The sequence below is a fragment of the Leopardus geoffroyi genome, chromosome A2 (assembly GCF_018350155.1).
Source record: "Leopardus geoffroyi isolate Oge1 chromosome A2, O.geoffroyi_Oge1_pat1.0, whole genome shotgun sequence".
Taxonomy (NCBI): Eukaryota; Metazoa; Chordata; class Mammalia; order Carnivora; family Felidae; genus Leopardus; species Leopardus geoffroyi.
In genome coordinates this window covers 29,721,034-29,746,351 of record NC_059331.1, presented here as the reverse complement: position 1 = coordinate 29,746,351, position 25,318 = coordinate 29,721,034, and the positions used below count along the sequence as shown (strand labels likewise).

Below are 25,318 nucleotides of genomic sequence, written 5' to 3'. Positions count from 1 at the left end.
TTACCTCATTATACAGCTGAGAAACCAGAGCCACAAAAAGCTTACGTGACTTGTGCAGGCTGTGCCTCGTCCAAATAATCCTGGTATTAATCCCGGAGCCTTGCTCTTGGCCATGCCACCATGGTGCCTCTCCCATGCCAAGGTGACATTGGTATGGCACGGTGGGAAAATCACACAAAGTAGCCCCAGGTACTTCAGTGAGCACCTTTGCAGTAAATGACAGGAGACATAATTTAAACTTTTCTCTTTGCCTTCCACATCCCATTGAAACAACCAGGAAAAGGGCATTTCCTTGGGTGCCCATGATCCTGTGCAAATGATCAAATACTGACAGAGAAGGCTGGGCCAAATGACACCTAGCCTCAAATTCAAATTCAATGTAAAGGGAATCACTTTTGAAGTCCTTTTCTGTCTTAACATTATTGGTAACAACACTGTGAGTGATAAGATAGAAGCCGCACAGCATCCCATTTCCTGGCCCTGGCTAAGAAAAGAAATGGAAATAGCTCCCATCTACGGTGGTAGTTCTGACACGTTGAAGTCCAGGAAACTGTGGAAATGGCTTAAGTGCGCCTGTTTCTCGAAGATTTTGAGATCAAAAGTGTTCAGATAAGCATCTGCCCTTCCTGGATCCATAACAGATGTGAGCCAATTAGCCAAGACCAGGGTACTGAATATTTATAGCACACTTCAGGAAAGTTCCATGTAATTAAATGCCAGAGACATAAACTTCAAACAGGAAATTTTGTCGCATGTTAAGATGTTCAAAACTATCAGTGGGCTGCAAGATGATATAGCATCGGGTTTCCTATTGAAAAGGGAGAAAATAATTTGATTTCTTTAAGGTAAACATTAAACCGGAACTCTAATTAATTCAGTTGAAACACATTCGGATTACATGGCGATTTGGGTGAGATCAAAAGTGAAGCCCATCTCTGAGAAGTCTATCAAATGGTAAGTAATGACATGAGTAGACACTTACATCATCCCAACATGAACAAGCCACGAACTCTATTAGCACAGTGACCGTGATAGGTACCATTTAGTTAAGGCAGGGTTGGCAAACTTTTTCTATAAAGGGCCAGAGAGTAAATGTTTAAGGCTTTGTGGGCCTTAACTCTCTGTGTTACAGCCGCTGAACTCTGCTGTCATGGTGCAGAAGCTGTCACAGACAATATGTACACAAATGAATGTGGCTGTGTTCCAGTAAAACTTTATTTACAAAAATGGGCAGCAGGGAAGATTTGGCTCACAGATTGCACTTGCTGGTCGATGATTTAGAGGACAGTGGACAGGTGCCAGCCACCCTTTCTTCTTAGTTATTTCCTTATCGTAATACATGTAGCATTAACACCTATGGGGCCTTATCCCCATCTTACAAGGTGGAACCCCAGCGACAGAGAAATGCGACGATTTGTTCCAGGATCACAAAGCTCCCAATGGGGCAAGCCAGAATTCAAACCCAAGACAGACTACATTCTGAAGCACTGTTTCAGAATCCAGTGTTCCTAAAGTCACATTATATGTGAAAAATAACAAACGCCATTTCTTTAAAAATATTCTATAACACAGACTTTTCAGAAAACTCATTCCAATGTTCTAATTGCTTATTCATATGAACACAGGAGATTACTCTGCAGGTGAAGAATATTAGTCTTTTTAATCTTCACCACCAAGAATGGGATGCCCCCCCCCCCCGCCACACACACACAAAAGTTTCCTCATGATATTAAAATTGCCCTAAAGGCAGGGAAAATCTCGTTCATCATTTTATCCTCAACACCTTCACTAGCACTTTGTAGGCCCTCCAAGGATGACAGGACGCATAAACTCTATGATTAAAGAAGCTTAAAGTTCACATACACAAAACAGGCAAGAAGCCCTCAAACCACATCAAATCATCTCTGCCCCATCTTCTTGCTGCTGGACTGTAATGACACATAATACTATTTCTGTCGAGTAGCTGAATTTCCCCCCAAAGTTCCCTTGTCCTGGGATTTGTCCTTTTCTTCCAAAGTTCACGCAAGACTCTTTTTAGGAACTTGAGCCATTTAGCCACAGACAGAAAGTTTATGCCAAGATCTTGACCCCAGGGATAATCACAATGGTGCAAGAATGATGATGGCAGAGTATGGTCCCGTTAAGCATTTCTTTGCATGTCCTTTCTACAGTGTGTATAACAAACCTAAATCAAGGCTGAAAGAGGCAGGTGGTGACCCTGGCAGAGAACAGAGGGGGAGATGGTCTGGGAGTAAAGAGGGCCAATCTCAAGTCACAAAGACCTTGATTCAAGCCACTCAGGCAATGCCTGCTTTGCTTACCTTTCTATATAAAGGGGGACAGGATAACTGTATCTCAGAGGCTTTCTGGAGCATTCACTGGTGCCTGTCCGGATAATTAGACCCTGGCCTGGTGCAGAGACAGCCTGCACCAGCACAGTAGCAGTGGGGAGCCTTTGTTTTTAAACCTGAGACCTGATTCCCCATCCCCTTTGTTTCGGATTTCCTTTTTCCAAATTCCAAAAGGAGTCGTTGGCTCTCAAAGTCATCTCTTAATGATAGAATCCCAAGGTGGCCACAGTTCTTTCTTTGGCCTGCAATCAATTTGCAGAGAGAACAAACAGTCTGTCAGGGGTACTTACGGTGAAGCGTTTTTTAAAAGGTGCTGTCACTCCCCTCTTTGCTTGTTGTAAGGCCACTTGGTACCTGATGTGTCCCACAGGAAAGTGCTGTCGGAATCTCTTACTTTCTAAAGCTAATGACTGTCTTCTTTGATTGTGAAATTTAACACACACACAGAAGGGTGCACAAAACATAAATATACTGTTGACAAATCATCCTAAAGTGAAACCTGGGGTGACCAGAACAGGGGCAGCCCTTTGCACCCTCCCTGGGCCAGTGCCTCATCACTTTCCCTTCCTGCCCCAACAAGTAACCGGCATCCTCTTTTTACAAGTCGTTGTTACTTTGTTTTTCTTTTAGTATTACCACCTACAGATGCACCCCTAAACAATATAGGCTAAGTTTTCTCTGGATTTGAACTTGACATGGAGGAATACTTTACACATTCTTCAGATTCTTGCTTTACGTTGCGGTTCTCGTATGTGCCCAGGTTGTTGAGAGGTGTGGGATCCCACCCCTTTCCATCAGGGTGGAATGTTCTATTGTAAAACTGTACTGTGTTTATCTAGCTTGCTGACGATAGGCATGTGAGGCATTTCTAGGTTTGGGCAGTCAGAAAAAACGTCACTGACGTTCTTGTACACATCTCACGGTACACTTTCATCTGCGTTCTCTAGGGCACATACACATACAGGAGCTGGTATACCGTCAGGATTTTTAATATTTGGCTATCTGGTGCATATTGCCAGATTATTTTTGGGTTTTGTGAACGTATTACCTTTGAGAAATCAATATGTGATATACACAGGTCATTCTTTAATTTACAGTCATGTGAGCAAATCTACGGGGACAGTGTGGTGAATTTTTATATTATACCTTATGTAATCATCCTCCAGATCAAGATACATAATACTTTTATCACCTGAGAAAATTCCCTCATGTCTCCTCTCATTTACTATACCCCTCCATCTCACTATTTTGGCTTTTACTATCCAAGATTAGGTTTTTTTCTGTTCTTGAACTTGAGAGAAATGGAACTAAGCTGTATGTGCTCTTCTGTTTTCAAGTAAGTCAAGCAGCTTGTTACTTTTTTTTTTTTTTTTTTTTAAATTTTTTTTTTCAACGTTTATTTATTTTTGGGACAGAGAGAGACAGAGCATGAACCGGGGAGGGGCAGAGAGAGAGGGAGACACAGAATCGGAAACAGGCTCCAGGCTCCGAGCCATCAGCCCAGAGCCCGATGCGGGGCTCGAACTCACTGACCGCGAGATCGTGACCTGGCCGAAGTCGGACGCTTAACCGACTGCGCCACCCAGGCGCCCCTCAGCTTGTTACTTTTAATTGCTGCATAATACTCCACTGTCTGGCCATACTACAACTTGCATATTCAGGCTTCCATTGGTGGACATTTGGGTTGTTTCCACTTTGTGGCTAATATACACAAAGTTCCCATGGGCAAGTCTTTCTGTGGACATTTCTCTTGGGTGTATACCCACATGGGGGCTTGCCAGCTCAGAGGATAAGGCGTATGTACAGCTCTGGCAGAAACGGCCAAATGGCAAAAAAAAGAAAAAGAAAAAAAGAAAAAAAAACAGTGGGGGGAGCGGGGCGCCTGGGTGGCTCAGTCGGTTAAGCATCCGACTTCAGCTCAGGTCGTGATCTTGCAGTCCATGAGTTCGAACCCCGTGTTGGGATCTGTGCTGACAGCTCAAAGCTTGGAGTCTGCTTCTGATTCTGTGTCTCCCTCTCTCTCTGCCCCTCCCCTGCTCACATTCTGTCCCCCTCTCTGTCAAAAATAAATAAACATTAAAAAAAGAAAAACGAACAGAAGAAATGGCCACACGGCTTTCAGAGAGGCTGAACCATTGGCATCTCCGCAGCAGCTGTCCTCAAGTGGCAAGGGTGCTGTGCCCCGGGCTGCTTTCTTCTAAAACAGTGTATGTTTAACATATCACATACATGTCACATATAATGTGTATAACATATCAGCAGGTGTACAAAACAAAGCCCCCGTCCCCCCCCATCCTTTAGAGGAAATTCAGATTGCTCAAGGCCTGGAGTCCCTTTCCAGTTCTTCTTGATGGGCAGAAACCTCAATCCTAGCAGGTGGAATATGGAAAAAAAAAAAAACAGATGCAAATGTACCTGCTCCTACCATCACATGGAAACACTTGGCCAGGGAGTCACTTATATTTGCAAATTTCCTTTATCTCTCCCTTTCTGCCGAACGCCTGGGTGACTCCAGTGATTCGACATTGTCCATACATTTGGACAGCTGATGAGCATTCCAGGGCAGGGGAGAAAATGGGTGTCAAACATTCCAGAAATGAACCCAGTAGAAAACTAGTCAATCGGGGAAGCTATTTTGCAAAGAAAGTTTTGATCTTGTCATAGCCCCAACTTCCATCACTGAAAAACTTGGAAGAGCCTTGTTTTTTTACTTTAATTGAAGGGTGTTCTCAGGTGATCATTCATTTGTACTTTCACAGAGAGCTTTCTTGGAAGAGGCTGGTCAGAGAGGACAGGGGGAGGAGCCTTCTGGTTCTGCGTGGTGTCTGAGTCGATTTCTAACTGTCCCCCTCACAGTTCCTCTGAAGGAGAAAGATACCGTCCTGCTCACTAAGGTAGTACATTCAACAGAAAATGGAAAGGACAGTGAGGAGGGTAACAGGAAAAGAGGGACAGAGAGTCAAAGCTCAACAACCAAGCAATCACTACGAGCACGTTTCCTTGCAAAAACAAAAAATTGGGGACAAGAGAGACAAGAGAGAGTGGTTAGTGTTGCGATGCCTTTTGACAGTATATTAGAATATGTACATAAACAGGCTGCTGGATTTTGTGTGGATATTATAAAAAAGGAACAGAGGAGTAGGTAATCCAAAAAAATGAAAGAAAAAAATACTTTTTAATTGACACAGGATATAATATACATTTCTGAGCACTGGTGAATGGGGTAAAACTAGTTGTAAGAGAAGGGTATATTTCTATACCTACTCACATACGAGTTTCTTTTTTCTCTTTTTTCTTAAATGGGTTAAAAAAAACAGAACTAGATTAAGTTTTTCAGAACCAATATTTCTATCAGGTGTGGCTACTATTAAGGGCTGGTTCCTGAATACAGAAAGCAGCGTACGTGACTGAGTCCATGCTGTGAACAGGATTCACAATATCTCCCTAAATCTTTCCCCCCCAGTGGATATTGGTGGTGGTGTGTGAATAAAACACCTGACCATAGATATGTTTTACTGCATCCATGTACTGCTCTTTGGATGGATGGGGCCAGAATCAATGGCGAATCACAGCTCTCTATTTCTATTTCTGCATGGCTCTCAAGTTTATATAAAAATCACAATTTACCTAGAAAAATGAACACATAAGAAACAACACTTTATGTTGCCATGGGGTTTCTAGATCTCTCTCCCCATCAACGAAGAAGCAATGTTGCTGAGCTCAGAGCTCCAACATGCTACACGCACTCACCACTAGAGACCTTCGTCTACAGGGATGCTGCTTAAAACCCTGAAACATTCCCCTCTCCGCCTGGACAGTCTCTATGTACTCTTTAGGTCTGAGTGGTCATTCTGTCTGAGATGTCTCCTCTGTACCCCCAAATACGTTAAACCTGCTGCTCCCCACTTTCTAATGCAATGACAATGCTTAATCGTATGTTTCCCCCAAGACTTTATAAATGCAAGGAGGGCAGCTCTGTCTGCTGTGCTCTCTCTGCCTAGCTTAGTAGTATGCTTAGATTAGGCACTTAAGGGGTGGCTCAGTTGGTTAAGTGTCTGATGTGGGCTCAGGCCACGATCTCATGGTTTGTGAGTTCGAGCCCTGCATCGGGCTCTCTGTTGTCAGCACAGAGCCCGCTTTGGATTTTCCATCCCCTTCCTCTCTGTCCCTCCCCAGTTTGTTCTCACTTACTGTCTCTCTTTCTCTTTCTCTCAAAATAAATAAACTAAAAAAAAAAACAAAAACAAAAATATCAGGCACTTAATAACTAGGCACAAAAGGAATAAGCACTGCTTCCAAGAACCTCTGAGCATTTTAAAAGTGAGAGCACCAATAAAAAAAAAATTCTTGGGAAATGGGACTAGGAGAACGTCTTTGGAAGGAAGATGAGAACCTCCGTGCCAGCCAAGGGAGGGCAGGCCTAAGGTCTTCCTTCCAGAGACAAACTGCCAGCAGGAGCCTTGTTATCCGGCAGCCTCCAGCTGCCGCACCTTCAGGATTGACCACGGCGTGCTCACGGAGGCTGGCCTTGCTGGCACACTCTAGCCGGTGACTGCCCACAACAGGGGAACCCAGGCTGGGCCACTCCTGCCCAACGCAGGACGTCTCTCCCAGGCAGCCTTGGCTCTGAGGTGCTCCGATGGTCTGGCCAACACTTCTTCTTGTTTTTTTTCTTGTTCTTCTTCTAAGTTAGTTAATTAATTAAATATAATTTATTGTCAAAGTGACTTCCATACAACACCCAGTGCTCATCCCAACAAGTGTCCTCCTCCATGCCCATCACCCATTTTCCCCTGTCCCCAACCTCCCATCAACCCTCAGTTTGTTCTCTGTATTTAAGAGTCTCTTATGGTTTGCCGGAGTCCCTCCCTCTCTGTTTGTAACCTTTTTTCCCCCCTTCCCCTCCCCCATGGTCTTCTGTTGAGTGTCTCAGGAGCCACGGATGAGCAAAAACATATGGTATCTCTCTTAGAGGGGAAAGTGGGTGATGGGCATCGAGGAGGGCACTTGTTGAGATAAGCACTGGGTGTGGCACAGAAACCAATTTGACAATAAATTATATTAAAAAAATATGGTATCTGTCTTTCTCTGACTGACTTATTTCACTTAGCATAATACCCTCCAGTTTCATCCACGTTGCTACAAAAGGCCAGATTTCATTCTTTCTCATGGCCAAGTAGTATTCCATTGTATATATAAACCACATCTTCTTTATCCATTCATCAGTTGATGGACATTTAGGCTCTTTCCATAATGTGGCTATTGTTGAAAGTGCTGCTATAAACATTGGGGTACATGTGCTCCTATGAATCAGCACTCCTGTATCCTTTGGATAAATTCCTAGTAGTGTTATTGCTGGGTCATAGGGTTATTGCTATAAGTTCCTAGTAGTGTTATTGCTGGGTCATAGTTCTAGTTTTAATTTTTTGAGGAAACTCCACACTGGCCAAGACTTCTTGAGAGCTGCCTTCAGCCAGTCCTCCTAGATTCCCTCCTCATTCAGAGATGTCAGACCTGTACTGTCATCCCAACGCTCTCCCCATCCAGCCCTGCTCCTCTTTATCCCTCTCCGGCCAAAAAATTCACCTGCACTTAAAACCCCACCTTGCTGTCTGCCTCACAGAGAACCCCGATGACCAAATGCCAAGTAGGACTGGCCAGTATGACCAGATTTCTCACTGGCATTTCAACTGGAAGAACATACAAGATTCTTCCTATTAAAAACAACAAAACAAAAAAAACCCCTTTCATTTAATGAGGAATTAATATTCTAAGATATGACTCCCAGAGCTGAAGAAATAAAACCAATTCTGAACTGTAACAGAAATCCATATTGATCTTTTCCTTTTTACACATTTCTATTGTCATTTCCAAGCCAGAGATTCTGTGAAGGGCACAATTATTTATGTCCCATCAAATTAACAGATCATTCAAATCCCTCACAGGACCTTCAACTGAAAATGCTTCCAGTTCCACCAAAAGTTGTTCTAGCGATTGCAAATGTTCATTCTCTCCTGGAAGAATGACAAAAGAGATGTGTGTGTTTTCACAATTCCCTTGTCACGGGGAAAACCCGTGACAGCCTGAGAACGGAGGGTGCAGTCACATTTCCAAGATGTTCTCTGACTCCTTTCTCTTCCCAGTCAGAGCAAAACTCAAGGAGCCTTAGTTTCTTCTCCTCTTCTTTAGGTTTCATATTTTGATATTTTCACTTATTTGTACATCTGCTTGATCCACTGAGTTGGCGGACATTTACTGAACATCTATTACTCACCACACACGCAGGGGTTCTTGCCCTCATGACGCGGACACTTCAGTAGGTAATACATGAGTGAATAAAAGACAAGGTTATTTTTGATACCTTCAAATGGTTCCAAGAAAGGAGCCTAGGATGATGTGGTGGGGAGTGGGTGGGCCATGGGATAGGATAATTAAAAAAGAACTTCCATCGCACACAGTGGGCATGCCACACTTTTGCTGTACAAATAAGTAAACTTCCTCCTGCAGGGAATTATTCCTGGCAGATCTCCTCTGACTTCTCCATTAGAAAGTGTATTGAAACCACAACTCAGGCATCTTTGTCTCCCTCCCAGTGCCAGGTAAACATATAAGAGCAAACACGTAATAGCCTCTCGGAGGGTAATTGTAGATAATGAGGAAGGATATAATACGATTATGCCAGCACAGAGCTCACGAACCAAATGATGACTAGGCAGTGAGTTTACTGAGATTTGGGGATCTGAGAGCTAACAGAAGCCTCCGCTTATCTTTAACATATGGAATCTCCTTCAATTATCATTGTGGAAATAAGAACATGATCTGCCTTAGCTGGTGGAATGCTTCCTCTCTAACTGAAGAATAGGTACCTGTTTGGAAGATTCTAGAACTCTTCATGGTGTTTTTGTTTTCAAACATGAATAAGTCAGGGGGAAGGAAGGAAACAATCTAGTCATCATTTACTACGTTTCAGGCCCCAAAACTCAATCTACACCACGAACTGGAATTTCTGGAAGGGTTTGGTCAACTGAGTGTCCAAGGGGATCTTCTGGGAAAGGAGCTCAGAATGCACAACATGTTGTCCAAATACCAGCTTTCTTTGCACTTTTGAGGCTGTCCAGAGAACAATGCAAATATCCCTACTGTCCAAAACCACCACCGTTGTGACCAACATCAAAACACAAACAAATGCGCAGGCAGAAACAGTTTTGGCAAAGTTGCTCTGTTCTCTAGAGAAACTGTCACATAGCCTACTTCCCAGATGCATGTGAGGGGTTTGCTTTGGGGCAAACTGAAATTTTGAAGAAGCCGTGGAAATTTCTCACAATGAAAACCTCTACGGGGGTGTTTTCAGCCACCCTATTTTCCTACTTTTCATACGTTTATTATTGTTCACTGCTGCACGATTGAATGGTTATAAGAGAAGGACAATTAATCCAGAATCCTGCTGGCTTCAACTGTACCCTGACAAGTGGTTTTAGTTTCCCTGAGAGAAATGGGGGAAGATGTCTGTTAAGGTCTGCAGAGTTGGCTAATGTTGAAAGACAATCCTCCCAGAAAGGTGTGACGATGTTTTATCACAGCTGTGGAGATGAAGGGTAGATTTATTATGGTTACTAATGCTATTTCTGTCAATGTCTTTGGAATTCTAATTAGATTATTAAAACTTTGCAAATCATGACATTACCTCTAGACTCCATACCTCCCTGTGACAAGGGTACTTTTGAAATTAGAGGATCCTGATGTCATAGCTAATGATGCATTGCCGATAATAAAGTTGCGGGGAAATTCTTCCAATAAAAACCAGTTGGGAAAGACAGAACCCATTTATCTTACTTTCTCTCCCAGTTTTATGCCCGAGGATAAGACGTCTGCTACACAGAACACGGCCTAGCTTTTTCCATGCTAGTGGCTCGTGATGCTTGCTCACATGCAGCAAAGTTTAATGACTTGTCACAGCTACTTAAATTTTTTCTCTAAATCTGAGCGGCAAATCAAGAAATTTATTAATGCAAATACACTTGAAAGAAGAGTATTTTTAAGAGAGACATGAGACAGTGGCAGGTTCAACGCATACAAACGGTACATCTTAAGGCATTTTGATTTATAACACATGCATTCAAAGTGGTACCTGAAGAGAAATAAATGGCTTACTGTTAACCCAGATCCATTTTCAGGTAATAAATGGGCATCCTCTTTACCCATCAAATAATGGCTCTAACGCCCTTCAACATCAGTGGATGAGGAATCGGTGTCTCCCTGTGTCCTCTGCAAGATAACCCCATTCCTTTAGGTGGAGACCTTAGCTCTTCACATACCAGCAAAAATAAGCGTACATGGCTTACTTACCATGATGTACGACGCCCTTCAACCCATGGATAATAGGATCCAGTGCAGAATTGTCCCTTGGACTGACCTACATGTAAAGGAAACATGATTGGTTAAATCTATTCTGGCATCAGACACAACAGCCTCAGTTTAATCTTCTGAAGAGAAGGGGGTGGGGGAAATAGATGTTATCTAGCAAGCTGCTTAGGTCTTACATATACCATGGCTCTCACCAAACACAGAAGATTTATGACATAATAAAATCAAGTGAGGAAGTCTAAATCAAAAGAAAGAAACTTCTCAGAATACATTAGAACAGGAGAGAAATACCACAGTCCTACTAAAATCTTAAAAAGCAACGGCAAGACTTTCTTCTTGCTTTTGTTTTATTAAAAGTACACCCTGATCTGCTAAAAAGTCATTGAAAGTCATCAAAGAGTGATCCATCATTGACTAAATATTTCAGTACCTTCTTGTGATGTGTTTCCCACCCCCCCCCCCCCGCTTCTTTTTTGGAAAATGGATCTGTGCCCTGCCAGCCTGCTCTCCTTTCTGAGGATCCCAGTCTTCTGTGCTTTACCACCACCATACTATAAGAGGAATTTCTAAGAGTACCTCGGAGTAGAAGAGGGGAGGACAGGACAGTAGAGAAGCTTGAAGAGACAGTACCTCCCGACTTCACTTCCCTCTGGGGTTTTTAATTCCCCCCAAAGTCAAGCCTCCTTCCCATTCTTTCCCTTAAGTTTCTGATTATTACTCAGCATAAATTCTCATTCTTGCTCTTTCCAGAAGACTAAAATTCCACCAGCGTATTATAATTTTGGTTTTTAGGTACTTTCTTGTAGACACTAATTAAAATAGTTACAAATGAAATGCAACGACATCTAGATTTTACTTCAAAATAATCCAACAGTGGATAGCAGTTCGAAAAGATGTGACAAGACTGACAATCAATCAATCATTGATGACCTTAGGTGATGAGTATCAAATGGGTCATGATACAATTTTCTCTATACTTTTTAGAATGTGTGTTTAACTTTTCCAAAATCCCTTATCTATATGGTCAGCCTATCTCCTGAGTTTTTTTTTCAGAAATGGTATTTATATTTTTAGTTATTTTTAATGTTTATTTATTTTTGAGAGAGAGAAAGAGAGTGAGCAGGGGAGGAGCAGAGAGACAGGGAGACACAGAATCCGAAGCAGCTCCAGGCTCCAAGCATCAGCGCAGAGCCCGACGCGGGGCTCGAACCCACGAACCGTAAGATCATGACACGAGCTGAAGTTGGATGCTTAACCGAATGAGCCACCCAGGCGCCCCGGGGTGGGTATTTATATTTAACCCACTTCTAACATAATGAAGTTAAGATATTGGTGAATCTTTCAAGGTGTAGCGAGACCCAACTGGATGTTTCCTAGGTAATTTAGGGCCATCGTAGGTCAAAATTTTAGGGTAATTGAAAATCTCCCACACTCCTTCTCCCTGTTAACAAATCATCCACTGGACTGCCACTCCTAGTGTACTCTCGGACAATACCCATACTTCACACGTTTCCTTCTGTTTTCTGCTTCAGCATCTCCACGTTAGCACAATGGTTCTCACCTGGAGGTGATTTTACCTATCTCCCACTGCCCACACCCATCCTGAGGTCACTGAGCCACGTCTGCAGACATTGTCGGTTGTCACAAGTAGGGATGAAGAAGAGGGGCTACCAGCATCACGTGGTTAGAGGAAAGGCTGCTGCCAAAAATTCCATAGTATTCCGAATAGCCCCCCCACAGCACAGAATTATCTGCCCCAAGATGTCAATGGGGCATAAGGTGAGGTTGAGAAATTCTAGTTGCATGCACTGTGAGTTAACAGTGATTAATATGTCATTACATATTGATGACAGGAGCCTTGGGTTATGGTGAAATTAAAACACAGGTGTCATTATGTATGGTGTCACATTTATAGACTAATAAAGTGAGGCGGAATTTGGTACTACACCATAAACACTACAGACACTTCAGAAAGGATCAGTGAATAGGAACCCAGTATACCAGGTCACAAAGGTGGAATTCTGGGAGTTACCATTAGCGTACCTCCGAATTGCCTGACAGGAAGCTCTAGCCAAGGGTTTGACAGATTGGTTGAGCACAAAGCATTCTTGAGAGGTAAACATCCACAAAAAAAGACACCACAATGAAGACCTCATATTTACACCCTAGCAAATACTCACCAACATTTTACAAAGATGCTCAAAACTGGAATCACAACTCAAGAATGCAAGATAAGAGACTCTACTGGTAAATGTGGCCAAATTTTAGAAGTGAAAGAATATGAGTGGAGAGAACTATCTCATATCAAATCGAAGGTATAGACAAAAACATGGTCTTCCTTCTCCTTTTCCAGATTTAGGCTGGTAGAGAAGTTTATGCTACCTCAACCACCCGTAGTTACCCTAATATCTGTGGGAAATGGCAAAAGGGCCACAAACTTGTGTCATGCCTGTCACATGCACCTTTGCAATCTGACTTGGCCACTCCTCCCATCACGAGTGTATACCAACTTCTCCACTCTTTGAAACTGGGCTTGACCCTGTGACTTGCTTTGGCCAATGGGACATGAGCGAACCTGTATAGGGAGCAGCTTACACAGGGCTTGCATGTAGAGTTTTAACTTCTCTTGGGACTCTGAAATTTTGAGACCACCAGGTGAAGAATCCCAAGCTAGACTCTCGGAGGACAAGATGACATGGGGCAGATAGGCCGTCCCCACTGAGGTAGTTCTAGACAAGCCAGCTTGCCAACTATCAGATAGGACAGTGAGTCTCTCCCAGACTATTCAGCCTCACATGAACTACCTGAAGTCCCCAGAGACCACCCGAGCTGGTCCCAACCAGATAACCTGCCCAGCTAACCTACAGAACCATAAAGCAATAAAATAATTGTTGTTTTAATTAGTCAGGATCATTTGTTACAGCATAAAATAACTGTTGGGGTTTCAGAGTGTGTATGGAGGTGGAGGATTTGGGACAGACTAAGAAACCAAGAATATTCTTATTTTTTTTTTAATGTTCATTTATTTATTTTGAGAGGGTGGGGGGAGGGGCAAAGAGAGGGAGGGAGGGAGGGAGAGAATCCCAGGTAGGCTCCATGTTGTCAGCACAGAGTCAGACCCGGGCCTCGATCCCATGAACTGTGAGATCATGACCTGAGCCGAAATCAAGAGCTGGACACTCAACCGATTGAGCCATCCAGGCACCTGACCAATAATTTTCTTGACCAATATACTCTGCTTCTGGTTTGTCATAAAGGTTTCTCAATGAGACTCCACATACCAAGACACAGCATTGGCTGTTAACCCAATCAACTCATGTGCTTCTCCAAAACTGTGTTACCCCTCCTCTACCAGGGCAACATTTCAGATGCTTTTGATTTTCAATCCCAACTGTGGGGGGATGTTTTATTGTTGGGGGACCCTTTAATGCATTCAGTCTTATTTCATGAAAAGAAAGCTCAGAGAAAGCTCTAGTCCCCCATTTCTTCCACTCACCAATAACATTTGTAGCTCATGCAAGAGGAAAATAACCAGGCAACCTAATCCAGGTTGACTTTCTGACCACTTCTGACTACAATATCTCTACTCAAGTCAGATCCCATTGAAGTTCCAGGGCCTGACCCTATATTCTAAGTAACCCCATAAATGAGAAAACCTACAATGCCCATTTGCCTCCACAGCCCCCATTGCTAGTTTCCATGGCTGGGGTTAAGGAAAATAGATCAGGAGAAAGGGAGAGAAAATGGAGATCATTGGTTGGTCCAAATAACTTACTAGTAATACTGAGCTCACTCTCCAGTCTATGTGTTGGTTCTAAAGCTCAGGGTGGGAATCCAAATAGCATGTTAATAAGTGGGTTTGTTCCAGTAAAGGCACAACCCTGTCTGAAATAATCCCTTCCATCTACTGTTTCAATCAATTTGCCACTTAAAAAAAAAATCATGAACACAAGCTAAGCAATTTGGATAGCTCTGAAATATGCCTACGGTGAAGAAGGCTGTTTGAGCAACCCATACTTACATCCTGGACTCATCCAGAGTAGAGGAGGCCAGAGGGTGGGGGAAAACAATGAAATTTTGAGTCAGGGATGAATGCTTAGAGCGTCAGTGTCCTCACCTATAAAATGGGGTTACAATTCCCTAATGCTGTCCTAAGGATTAAATGTGTAAAGCTTGGAGTATAATGCTGAGTACAAACGCAACATTCAAGAAGGATGGATGTGACTGGGCAACAACTTGACCCAAACACTCAAATTTAAATGAATGTCAAACAACAGCAGTTTCATCCCTGAACTTGTCAATGTGCTTGGCTCTAAAAGTAATACCTACTTGAGCTCAAATTTCAAAAGATCCAAATTTATGTTTTATTTGACATCCACTCAGTTTCGTAATACGCTGCTCCTTTGAAAGCCATGCGAGGAGTTTTCCCGGACCTTGAAATTTGCCACCTTCTCCTCTGAGATCAAAGGAGTTATGCAGTAACACTGAGAAGGTGGCAATTACACAAATGAGCTTAAAATGGCCTCGGAGAAATGGACATCCCCTTGCCCTGCAGTTGGCGCTCTTGTTGCAAAGCTCAGCTCCTGGCCCTTCTAACTCGGAGCAGCTTTTGTGGCATGACTCATCGTCAAAAGGATGGCATGCCAACGCGACAGAGGGCCCTGAGCGAAAGCCTTTAAGTTGTCTTTAGATATAACAAGCGACACAGAGACATTAGCCACGTAGGAAACCATGACACGTAGGTTTGGGCAAAAGGCCAAATTCATATAAATGCTGATGAAATCTAATCTTCATAACATTATCTTTCCGAATAACAGACCATGATAAGGATTGAGCCAACTATCAGATTCATAACCACGGTGTCAATAATCTCTAGAGATGCGTCTGCAGGCCAGGGCCTTACGAGGACCTGAGGTCTTTCCTGCTTGAAGCAAAATGAAATGCAAGTAGAGAGGCCCCAGCAGACTGCATGTGCCTCTGTTCAGATATCAGCTGCCATTTTCCAGTCCCTCGTGCCATTTGGCCCTTGACTTCGATCCTAATAATCTTCAATCTATCAAGTCCTGGCCATCTGCTAACTAGGATGGCCAAGACAACCTACTTGCCTTGAATCCGACATCACCAGCTGCTCCTTTCGTCCTATACACGTCACATCCAGCCAATATCCTCTTGTGGGAAAAAGGATTTATGCCCGCTGAGAGTGAATGGCTACATGATTAAACCACGCCTGTGAAGGAAAGTGTCAAACAGCAGGACCAGAGACTCCACATGGCCTTCCTGAACTGCAGAGGTGATGAGCCATCCACTCCAAAGGTTAGTGGGCCACTGTGTACTCAGAAGCTGAAGTGTCCGATCAGGACAAGGCAAGCACTTCTCATGAGATCTGATCTCAGATCTGATTCTCCTCTTCCTCCCACGGCTCTTACCTAAAGAGCCATGTGGCAAGGACGCTGCAGCTCCTTTCATTCGGACTCCAACACCTTGGTTACCACTCACCACATTCAGAGTCAAGTTACTGTCAAGAATTTCCTGGCTCAAACCATTCACAACTTGGTTACTTTTGTACCACCGCATTTCAGTTAGGCCTGACCAGAGACAGGACACCAACCAGCTTCCTTTATTAATAAATGAAATACTGGTCAATAATTTAGGAAACGTGTCTGTGTGCAAGGACACAAGCATAGCATCAAACCACTAACCACACGGATCCACATTGAAAACACCGTTCTTCTCTCGACTGTCTTTGTAAATACTCACAAATATGGCTTTTCGTCTTGGACAGCCCACAGCCTCTCCCTGTTCTGTTGGGAGAAATTTCTTTTTTCCCTTTGGACATCCCAACGATGCTTTCTATTCTCTCCTGACTGTCACTGCTGCCACGGGATTACGACAGGCAGAATCAGAGGTCGTGGTGCATTGAGCATCCCAAACTGCCACGGAATAAAGTCCAAGAGAAAACAAGGGACACAATCCAGAGGGAGGCATGACAGAGGAAAAAGGAGTTCTGTGAAGGTGTACTGCTTTTCACGAAAGGAGGGATTTTAGCCTCCCCGTCAGCTAAAGGCAACTCACCAAGTGTGGATTCCTGGCCAGGAGGCTTGGCTTCACTTTGAGTAATAAATTTCCAGAATCATACCGTAAGCCCGATCTCATAGATATGCAGAACATCACAGGCGCATCTCACAAGAGAGGCAAGAGCTCCTGTTGGGGGGAAGGGTATGGCCCCGTATCATCATCTATTTTCTGGCACTTGACAGGACACCCTCCTGGGACTGGTTTCCATCCACAGATGAGAAAACGCCTAATTCCTCAGCCATGGGAAGGGATTAATATGAAAAGGCAACACAATTATAAATGCTAATAGGATTCACCCTCCCCGCTTCAACAGGAGTTTGAGCATTGACACAGCTTACTTACTGTTAATTCATAATGTTAGTGGAAACCAGTCAATTCACAAGTTATTCATCTCCAGAGAATTGAGATTCGTGGCCAGAGAAGGCCGCAGAGGAAATGAATTTAATGCTCTTGGTCTATTTCGACTGACCTTCTCTATCCCTTTGCTCCCACTACTCCCGCTCACCAGAGTATTTACCACTTAATTGTCAGACTTGGCTTGGAGGAGTCTATTACTGGAAAAACCAACCCAGCAGGGTGACAGCGAGGCCCAGTAGCAAATCCGCACAACTGCAGACCTTGCCAGCAGCAGCCTCGCCTATTGTCAATACAGGCGATTTCTCCTTTTCATGAGGATCAAACTGTCCCGGACTGAGTACACAATGCCATTTCCTCTGGCTTTGGACTCTCTCAAAAACTCAATTTCAAAGCCAAGGCAGGAGCGAGAGAGAGAGAGAAAATGGGCAGGCTGGGGCACCTGACAAATGGAACTTCCACATGGTGATTTTTGTCCTTCTTTGTCTTTTTAATGCATTGTGTTTCAGAGCCAAGAAGGGAGTGGGAAAGCCTTTCCAGCAGTTCCAGACAGAGACCCAGAACCTGCCTGTCCCACCCCGGCCAGACTTCTCAAAGTAAAGGCTGCTCTTGAATTGGAAAGAGGCAAAAAAGAAATTCCAACCTAGCAAAGTATGACTGAGAGTCTTAGGCTATAGGGCCAACCATTTCACACAGACACTGTTATGATTTTTTGAATTAAAAGAAAAAAAAAAAAAAAGGCATGCAATCTGGGGAAGCCTGGGGCAAGAGAAGCTTATTTCAGGTTCAGTGACTTGGCTGCAAGTTTCTCTCGATTCAGTGTGGCAGTGCTGGACAACTTTGCCTTTCTTTTGTTAATAATCCTGCCATGCACTGAAAAGCCCCAACAATATCAAAGTCTTGGGGGAGAAAGGAGAGCTGACTGCTTCCACGGGGAGCAAGTGGCTTCAACCAAAACACATTAGATGTGAACCTTCACCCTTGCTTTCTCTTTCCCTCGAAGCAAAACGCTGCTCAGGGCTCTCCATTTACAAAAGACTCGGAATCCAGAAAGCACTGTGTGGGGACTGCTTTAAATCCCCGCCATGTGTGCAGCAAGAAAAATATAAAAGATGAGGCATATCAGACCAAAGGGGTCACCAGATTGATCCTTCCCTTGAAAACATTCCTCCATGGGTAAGGTCATCACTTTGGATAAAACTGAAGCATCCAGATGGCATTATGAGGGATGGGGAAGACTCTCCAAATACCATGTAGCTATCATATATCAAATATTAAAATGACCTTGCTCATCTTACGGTTGTATAAAGAGGTGATGGGGGAAAAAAAACAAATGGTGCCTTTGGCCTACATGGCAAAAACCCAGGTCTTCTGCTCATTTATTCAACAGATATGCCCTGAGTGCCAAGGGCATGCTGTGGTGGGCTGACACTAAGAGGGCCCTCAGTGATTCCCAATCCCAGGTCTTCAGGCCCCTGTGGAATTAACTCCTTCTGGGGATGGGCTGGATCTAGCAGCTTGCTTTTAACAAGCAGAAGGTAGCAAAGTCAGAGACACCCCTTTGATGATCAGGTTGCAAGAGACTCTAACGCCCATCTTGCTAGCGGATTCGCACGTTGTGTACTGTGCTTGCACACTTTGGTAAAGTAAATGGCCATGCTAGAGAAGCCCATACAGTGAGACCCTGAAGGTGGTCTCTGGCCAACAGCCAGAGGGAAACTGAGGCCCTCAGTCAGACAGCCCTTGAGGAACTGAATTCTGTCAACAATCTGAGCGAGTGTGGAAATGGATCCTTCCCCAGCTGAACTTTCAGATATGACCTCAACTCTGGCTGACACTTTGATTGTAGCCAAGTGAGAAACCATGAAGGAGGGGACCAAGAGAAACTGGGAGATGGTAAATGTGTGTGGTTTTAGCTGTTAAGCTTGTGGTAATGTTATAGGGCAATAGATAACCACATGGCAAGAACTGGGTGCTGGGATATGGAACTGAATGAATCACAGACCTGACAGTCTACTGCTTGTTCCCACAGGGAGACGAGGGCCCTGGCCTCCTTAAAGAATCCACATACCACCATTTCCTTGATACTGGTGCTTCAGCTTTTCAAGGTAGTTCCCATCACTCTAAATAGGCTCTTGCCTCTCACAGACCTAAATTGCTATGTTACATCATAGCTTCTAGAGTTTGAGGGGAAGCAATACGTTTAAAATCCAAGTTCCAATGGGTCACCTGGGTGGCTCAGTTGACTGAGTGTCTGACTCTTGATTTCAACTCAGGTCATGATCCCAGGGTCATGGGATCGAGTCCCACATCGGGCTCCACACTCAGTGTGAAGCCTGGGTGAGACTCTCTCTCGTCCTTTGCCCCTCTCCTCAGCTCACACTCACTCTCTCTTTCTAAAATTATAATAAAATTGGGGCACTGGGGTGGCTCACACAGTTAAGCATCTGACTTTGGCTCAGGTCATAATCTCAATGTCTGTGGGTTCAAGCCCCACATCAGGCTCTGTACTGATAGCTCAGAGCCTGAAGCCTGCTTCCCATTCTGTGTCTCCCTCTCTCTCTGCCCCTCCTTCTCTCTCTCTTTCTCGAAAATAAACATTAAAAATTTTTAAAAAATAAATAAAATTATAATAAAATAAAATAAAATCCAAATTCCAACCAGGAAAATTTGGCAAAAATAGTGCGTAAACCCCAAATGGGGCAAACAGACATCAATCATTAATTCTGAGTGTTTTCAGTGGCTTTTATTTTGAACAAACATAGGAAACCGATAAATTGCAGCACCAAATCCGAGTCCTTCTCAAAGAAAGATGTCCCTGGGCAAGGTACATAGCACAACACACTGGTGTGAGCAGCTGCTGTTTCTGATTCATAGCAACCAAGCTAAGTGAAGACTAATTACACACTCCATACTCTTATTTTTCCTTTTGGAAGGGGTATTTCCACTCTGTGCCTCCTGTAGAGCACTGAATGATTGCCCCCATAGTGTGGCCTCTGAAGATTGATTAAGTATCAATCCATTTTTCCCAAGCAATACCTCACAGGGTATTCCCTATTCCAAACCACACGCTTATGTGAAGGCTTTGGTGCTCGATACCGTAAGGGGGACTTTATGCCCCTGTCACTGTCCTCTGAAATCAATCCATTAACTCATCTAAACATCCCATTTCATCCAACAACCCAGTGATAGTTATTTTCAGTGTACAATCATTAAAGTTGGAGCATCTGACTTAAGAGCTTTAGTTAAGTAATGTTTTGGGGGATACAAAAAAATTATTGAAGTGTACAAAGGTCTTCAAATCTACCAACTAGGAAGATTCCTTTTAAGTACCTGGTAGTCTACACAAGGGCCAGTCCCATCTCAAGGAGGACACAGATTAATGCTAACTGAAGAGTTCAGCTTTGTATGGAAAATGCACCTGAGTTCAACAGAGGATAAAATTAAATTGCAATGAGGAAAGACAAAATCTTTCCCAGCAGGCCTTGATTGATAGAACGTGTTATTTGTAGCAGAACAAAATGGAAAACCAGAAAGTTTGTTCCTAGCAATCATTGTCTCACTGGGCCAACTTTCTCTCCTTTGAGAAAATAATATGATTTCTTCATAGAGCATGTAGTCTACTTATTTAAGCAACAGTGCTCAGGATCTTCCACTTCCTCCAGCAGCTCTCTTGAACAAAACAGCCCCAGTAGGGGAGGTATAGGTAATATTTAACCAGAAAGAGGTTTATCTCGTGAATCCTGCCATGGATAATAACCTGAGAATATGTCACTTCTTAGAAAATGACGAGCGCGTATCTCCTGTGATGAGCTCATGTGAAACTTGGGTGCGTACGACTGGCAGGGGGGTTAAGCAGAGTTTTTGAAACCAGGTTGGCAGACCCAGGTTCAAAACCCTACTCTTCGACTTGACAGCTAATTAGCTGGATGAAAGTGAATTACAACCTCACTATGCCTCAGTTCCTCATCTGTAAAAACGAGTTCACTGCCCCTCAATGACACAGGGTTATTAAGAGGATTAAATGAATGTTCAGCGCAGTGCCTAACACATCCAGGATTCTTCAAAACTAGCCACAGCCACTCTTTCCCCAAAGGGGCAGGCATGCCCTGCTGGTACCCAACCAGGCATACACGAACACACATAAAGACAAAAATACTACTACCTCTAGTTACAAACAGACCGACAGTATCGGGGCTCTAAGCTAAATCCAGTGAAGCACGAACTCCCCTACCTGCACCCCAATCTTTGATTACAATAGCATGGTAACATCTTTCCACCCAGCAGACCAGACCCCAAACCCAGGAATTGTTTTCTTTCCACAGCCACATACGATGTATCAGAAAGTCCAGAAGATCCTACCTCCTAAATATACCTCGAATCCAAATCCACAGACCACTTCCCTCCAGCTTCTCCATTCTGCTGCCTACCCCACCATCACTCTAAACCTAAGTAACCTCCAACAGCCTTGCCCAACTGGCTTCCCTACTTTCTCTACTGTAACCGCTAAGCACTGGCACCGCCTTTAATCAGCTTTAAAAGTAAAACAAAAATCAGACAACAACAATGATGAAACACTGCTCTGACTGACCTGAGACGTGATCTGGGCACCTAGGCGTTTGAAAGCTCCCTAAATGATTCTGACAGAACCACTGAGTTAGAATGATCCTTCAAAAAGTACACTTAATCACAATACATGCCTGCTTAGCGGTTCCCCAGGATCGGGCTGAGGTCCTCTGCAGATTCTTACTGCCATGACTCTCGCGGTTTGCTATAGTTCAGCAGCACCGGCCTCCCTCCTCCTTCTTCCTCGGATACTCTTGGGCCTTTTTACTTTGGCCATGGCGCTGTCCCCTCTGCCTACAATGCCCTTCAATCAGATCCTTGAAGGGCCGGTTCTCACTCTTCAGATCGCAGCTACAAGAGACTTTCCCCGACCACCCCATCCAAACTGGCCCGTCCCAAATACCTGTTAACTTATCACTCTCAGTTCCTTCCCAGCCTGTCAATACCTGAAGTCTGGAGGGCAGCCCAGGGGCTTGGTGCACCTGAGGATATCCTGGCGGTGGGGGGAGGGGGTCCTCAAAGTTTAAGCAAGTCAGAGGGTCCTCATCCACTCCAGCGTCACCAGGTTAGCTAGCACCTGTAACACATCCTCTGTCACAGCACCTCCTACCCTTCCTTTTAATGACCTGTTGAAACACCTGTCCCCTGACTGGGCTGACAGCTTCCTAAAGGCAGGGTTCGTACTTTATTTAATTTGATTTTATATTCCCAGCATCATGCATCTCAGTACCAGCACAGAACAGACACTAATACATGTTTGTTTTCTGAAAGAACAATAGGTAGCTATAAAAGGGGTGAGAAGGAGGAAAGAAATAAAAGAAAAAACAGATAAAAGAAAATATCAGCCAAGGATTCTTGGATTTATGTCCAGAGAATCTGATTCAAGTCCTGGCTGTGTGCTGCTCGTGTGACCTCAGGTATGTGACTCGATCCCTCTGGGCAGGTGGACAAGTGCACACCCCCCCCACCCCTGCCCGGGGCGGACCCACAGGGGCAGACTGAAAGCATGTGTGTGGCAACAGGCATTACATTCCACACTGTACACACCCGGGGACTATTGCAATGAGGTGAGCTTCGGTTTTATTTTCTTTCAATTTCACAACCGAAAAGTGGTATGGCTGACAAAGGAAGACTTTGGAAGGAAACGCAGAAACAAAACAAAACGAAACAAACAATTATTAATAAAGACTGCCAAAGCAAACTTCCTACCTTTTTAAAAATGGATCGTAATTTGTTCCTTATTGGTTAAATACATGGTCTTCAAAGTCACATTGCCGTGGTTCAAATCAAAGTTCCATCACTGATGAGGTGTGACGGGGATCAGCAAACAATGGTCACTGGGAAAATTGTACCCACTGACTGTTTTTGTAAATAAAGTTTTATTGGGACACATCTACGGTTTACATATCGTCTGTGGCTGCTTTCCTGCCATAAAGACAGAGTTGAGCAGCAAAGCCAAAAATACTTATTATCTGACCTTTCTAGAGAAATCCTGCCAATCCTGGTTTTAGGCAAATAAATCACTTTACTTCTCCAAGCCTCACTGTCCTCGATCTAAGAAATGGAGACACGAATCCTATTTCCCTCGTAGGGCTGTTGACAAAGTTAAATTGAGATAATCCACATAAAATACTTAGCGCGGTGCCAGGGATATACGTAGAATTTGATACATTTTGAATAGCAAATATTTTTGTTAAATTATCCGTGCTAAACTCTATCCAATCAACCAACCACTTGCCTATGCATCGATTCACTAACTTATATAACCAACAAATACTGGGGCACCTAGCTGGCTCAGTATGTAGAGCATACAAATGTTGTTCTCAGGGTTGTGAGTTCAAGCCCCATGTTAGGCATGGAGCCTACCTAAAAAAAAAAAAAACCTAAATTGACAAATATTTACAAAGTACCTGATAAGTAGGATATATTTTACTGTCGATATACCTATTAGATGAACAAAAGCAAACAAAACACATGAATGTGAAATTTTTCTGTCCGTAATCTTCTCAAAGCCTATGAGCTATTCAACAGTGACATGAGTATTAGCAGGTAGAGTATTAGTACTATGTCAACCAGACTCTGAGCTTTGTTTCGTTTGAAAAGGTACACTAGGGGGCCCAGTGCCTCTCCCACATTAAGCCTTCAAAGAAATCTTTGGGGAATGGCTGATTGATTGATGGTGGTTACAAAGAGTTGACAAAACAGGAAGGTTTCCAATGATGGCACAAAAACCGCCCACATTTTATGACACAGGAAATGAACTGTGTCTCTCTGTAAACGTCACATGAAAATTTAACATCCAGGAACAGCTTTTTGCAGGTGTTGTGCTACTCAGGTCTTAATATCACTGCGAAAGTAATTCAAAAAGGCTAACAGTTCACTGGGAAACGTGAGAGTTGCCTTAGGATGTTAAATCTGCGAAGTCCAACACTGCTCTATGAGGCGCAAAGCAGTAATTTGGTTGGTAGAAGAGTACAGAGAATGCGCTACAGAAAGTGGTTTGTCAGCCAATGTGAGCATCCCCTTTTAGTTCTCAAACTTGCTTACAATTTCAGATGAAACCTTCATAAAATATACTGCCCGCTTCATTGCTTCCTTCAACATAATCTAAGCCACAGTAGGTGATTAAAGCCGGATCTTTCAAATAATGATTGGGTGACCAGGTTCTAATAAAGCAAAGGGTGTCTGGCCCCCTGCTACGTGTCACTAGAAGGTCAAGCATCAGAGAGTTCTCCCATGAATGTGTGCGTATGTTCCAGCATATGGCTGCAGCGACATAGAGATGGATTCCTCTGAATCTTCAAAATTATTTCTATTTTTAAACATTTATTTATTTTGAGGAACACATGCATGAGAAACACATCCAGGTCATCTCAGTCCAGGTGAAGACAAAACATTTCCAGTATTCCAGAAGGTTCCCTCCTGGATTCCAGAAGGATCTCGGCACCAGTTGATACTCCCACACACCATATACATATAAATGGAATCATCCAGTCACCTGCTTTCACCTGCTTTCATGCATCACTTTTGTTTCACCTGCTTTCATGCATCACAGTATCTGTGAGATTCATCTGTGTTCCATGTAGCAAATAGTTTTGTTCTTTTTTATTACCGTAGAGAACATGATCATATGAATATTTCATGATTTATTCATCCAACATTTGCTGTCTTAGCGGAAGATTATTTCTCTTTCTGTCATATAAACCATGACCAACTTAATGTAGTTTATGGGAAGGTTTTCAGCCAACATAACACCTAAGAGGGGGGTCAGTATCTCGGGAAAGCAGCCAGCACAGCAACGACACTGAATCTGAACTGTATTCAAATGACACCAAAAGGCACGGCCAGTACCATGACAGATTCATAATCTGTCCCACGACCATGGGAGTCAGCAGAGCATCATGGCCATGTCCAAGGTCTTTGAGAGTTGGGCAGATCTTTGGGTTTCAGTTCTGGATACCAGGCTGACTTTGGGCAAGTCATTTACCCTCGATGTAATTCAGTTCCCTCAACCTCAAAATAAAGACAGCTTCAATAACCTCTTCCAGCTGTCATGAGGGCTGATGTGATAATCGCTTAGGGAATAAGCAACCCTACATACGATTATC

The 25,318-nt window shown here is 43.6% G+C and overlaps 1 protein-coding gene across 6 annotated transcripts in view; it reads right to left on the bottom strand.

Annotated features, from left to right (window-relative positions):
• Positions 1 to 25,318, bottom strand: part of PTPRG (protein tyrosine phosphatase receptor type G) — a 719,983-nt gene that overhangs the window by 159,835 nt on the left and 534,830 nt on the right. For all 6 annotated transcript variants that reach the window (XM_045496941.1, XM_045496940.1, XM_045496944.1 and 3 more), the window contains one exon: positions 10,698 to 10,764. In XM_045496941.1, the coding sequence (XP_045352897.1) occupies positions 10,698 to 10,764 (67 nt within the window). The remainder of the gene's footprint in view (positions 1 to 10,697; positions 10,765 to 25,318) is intronic.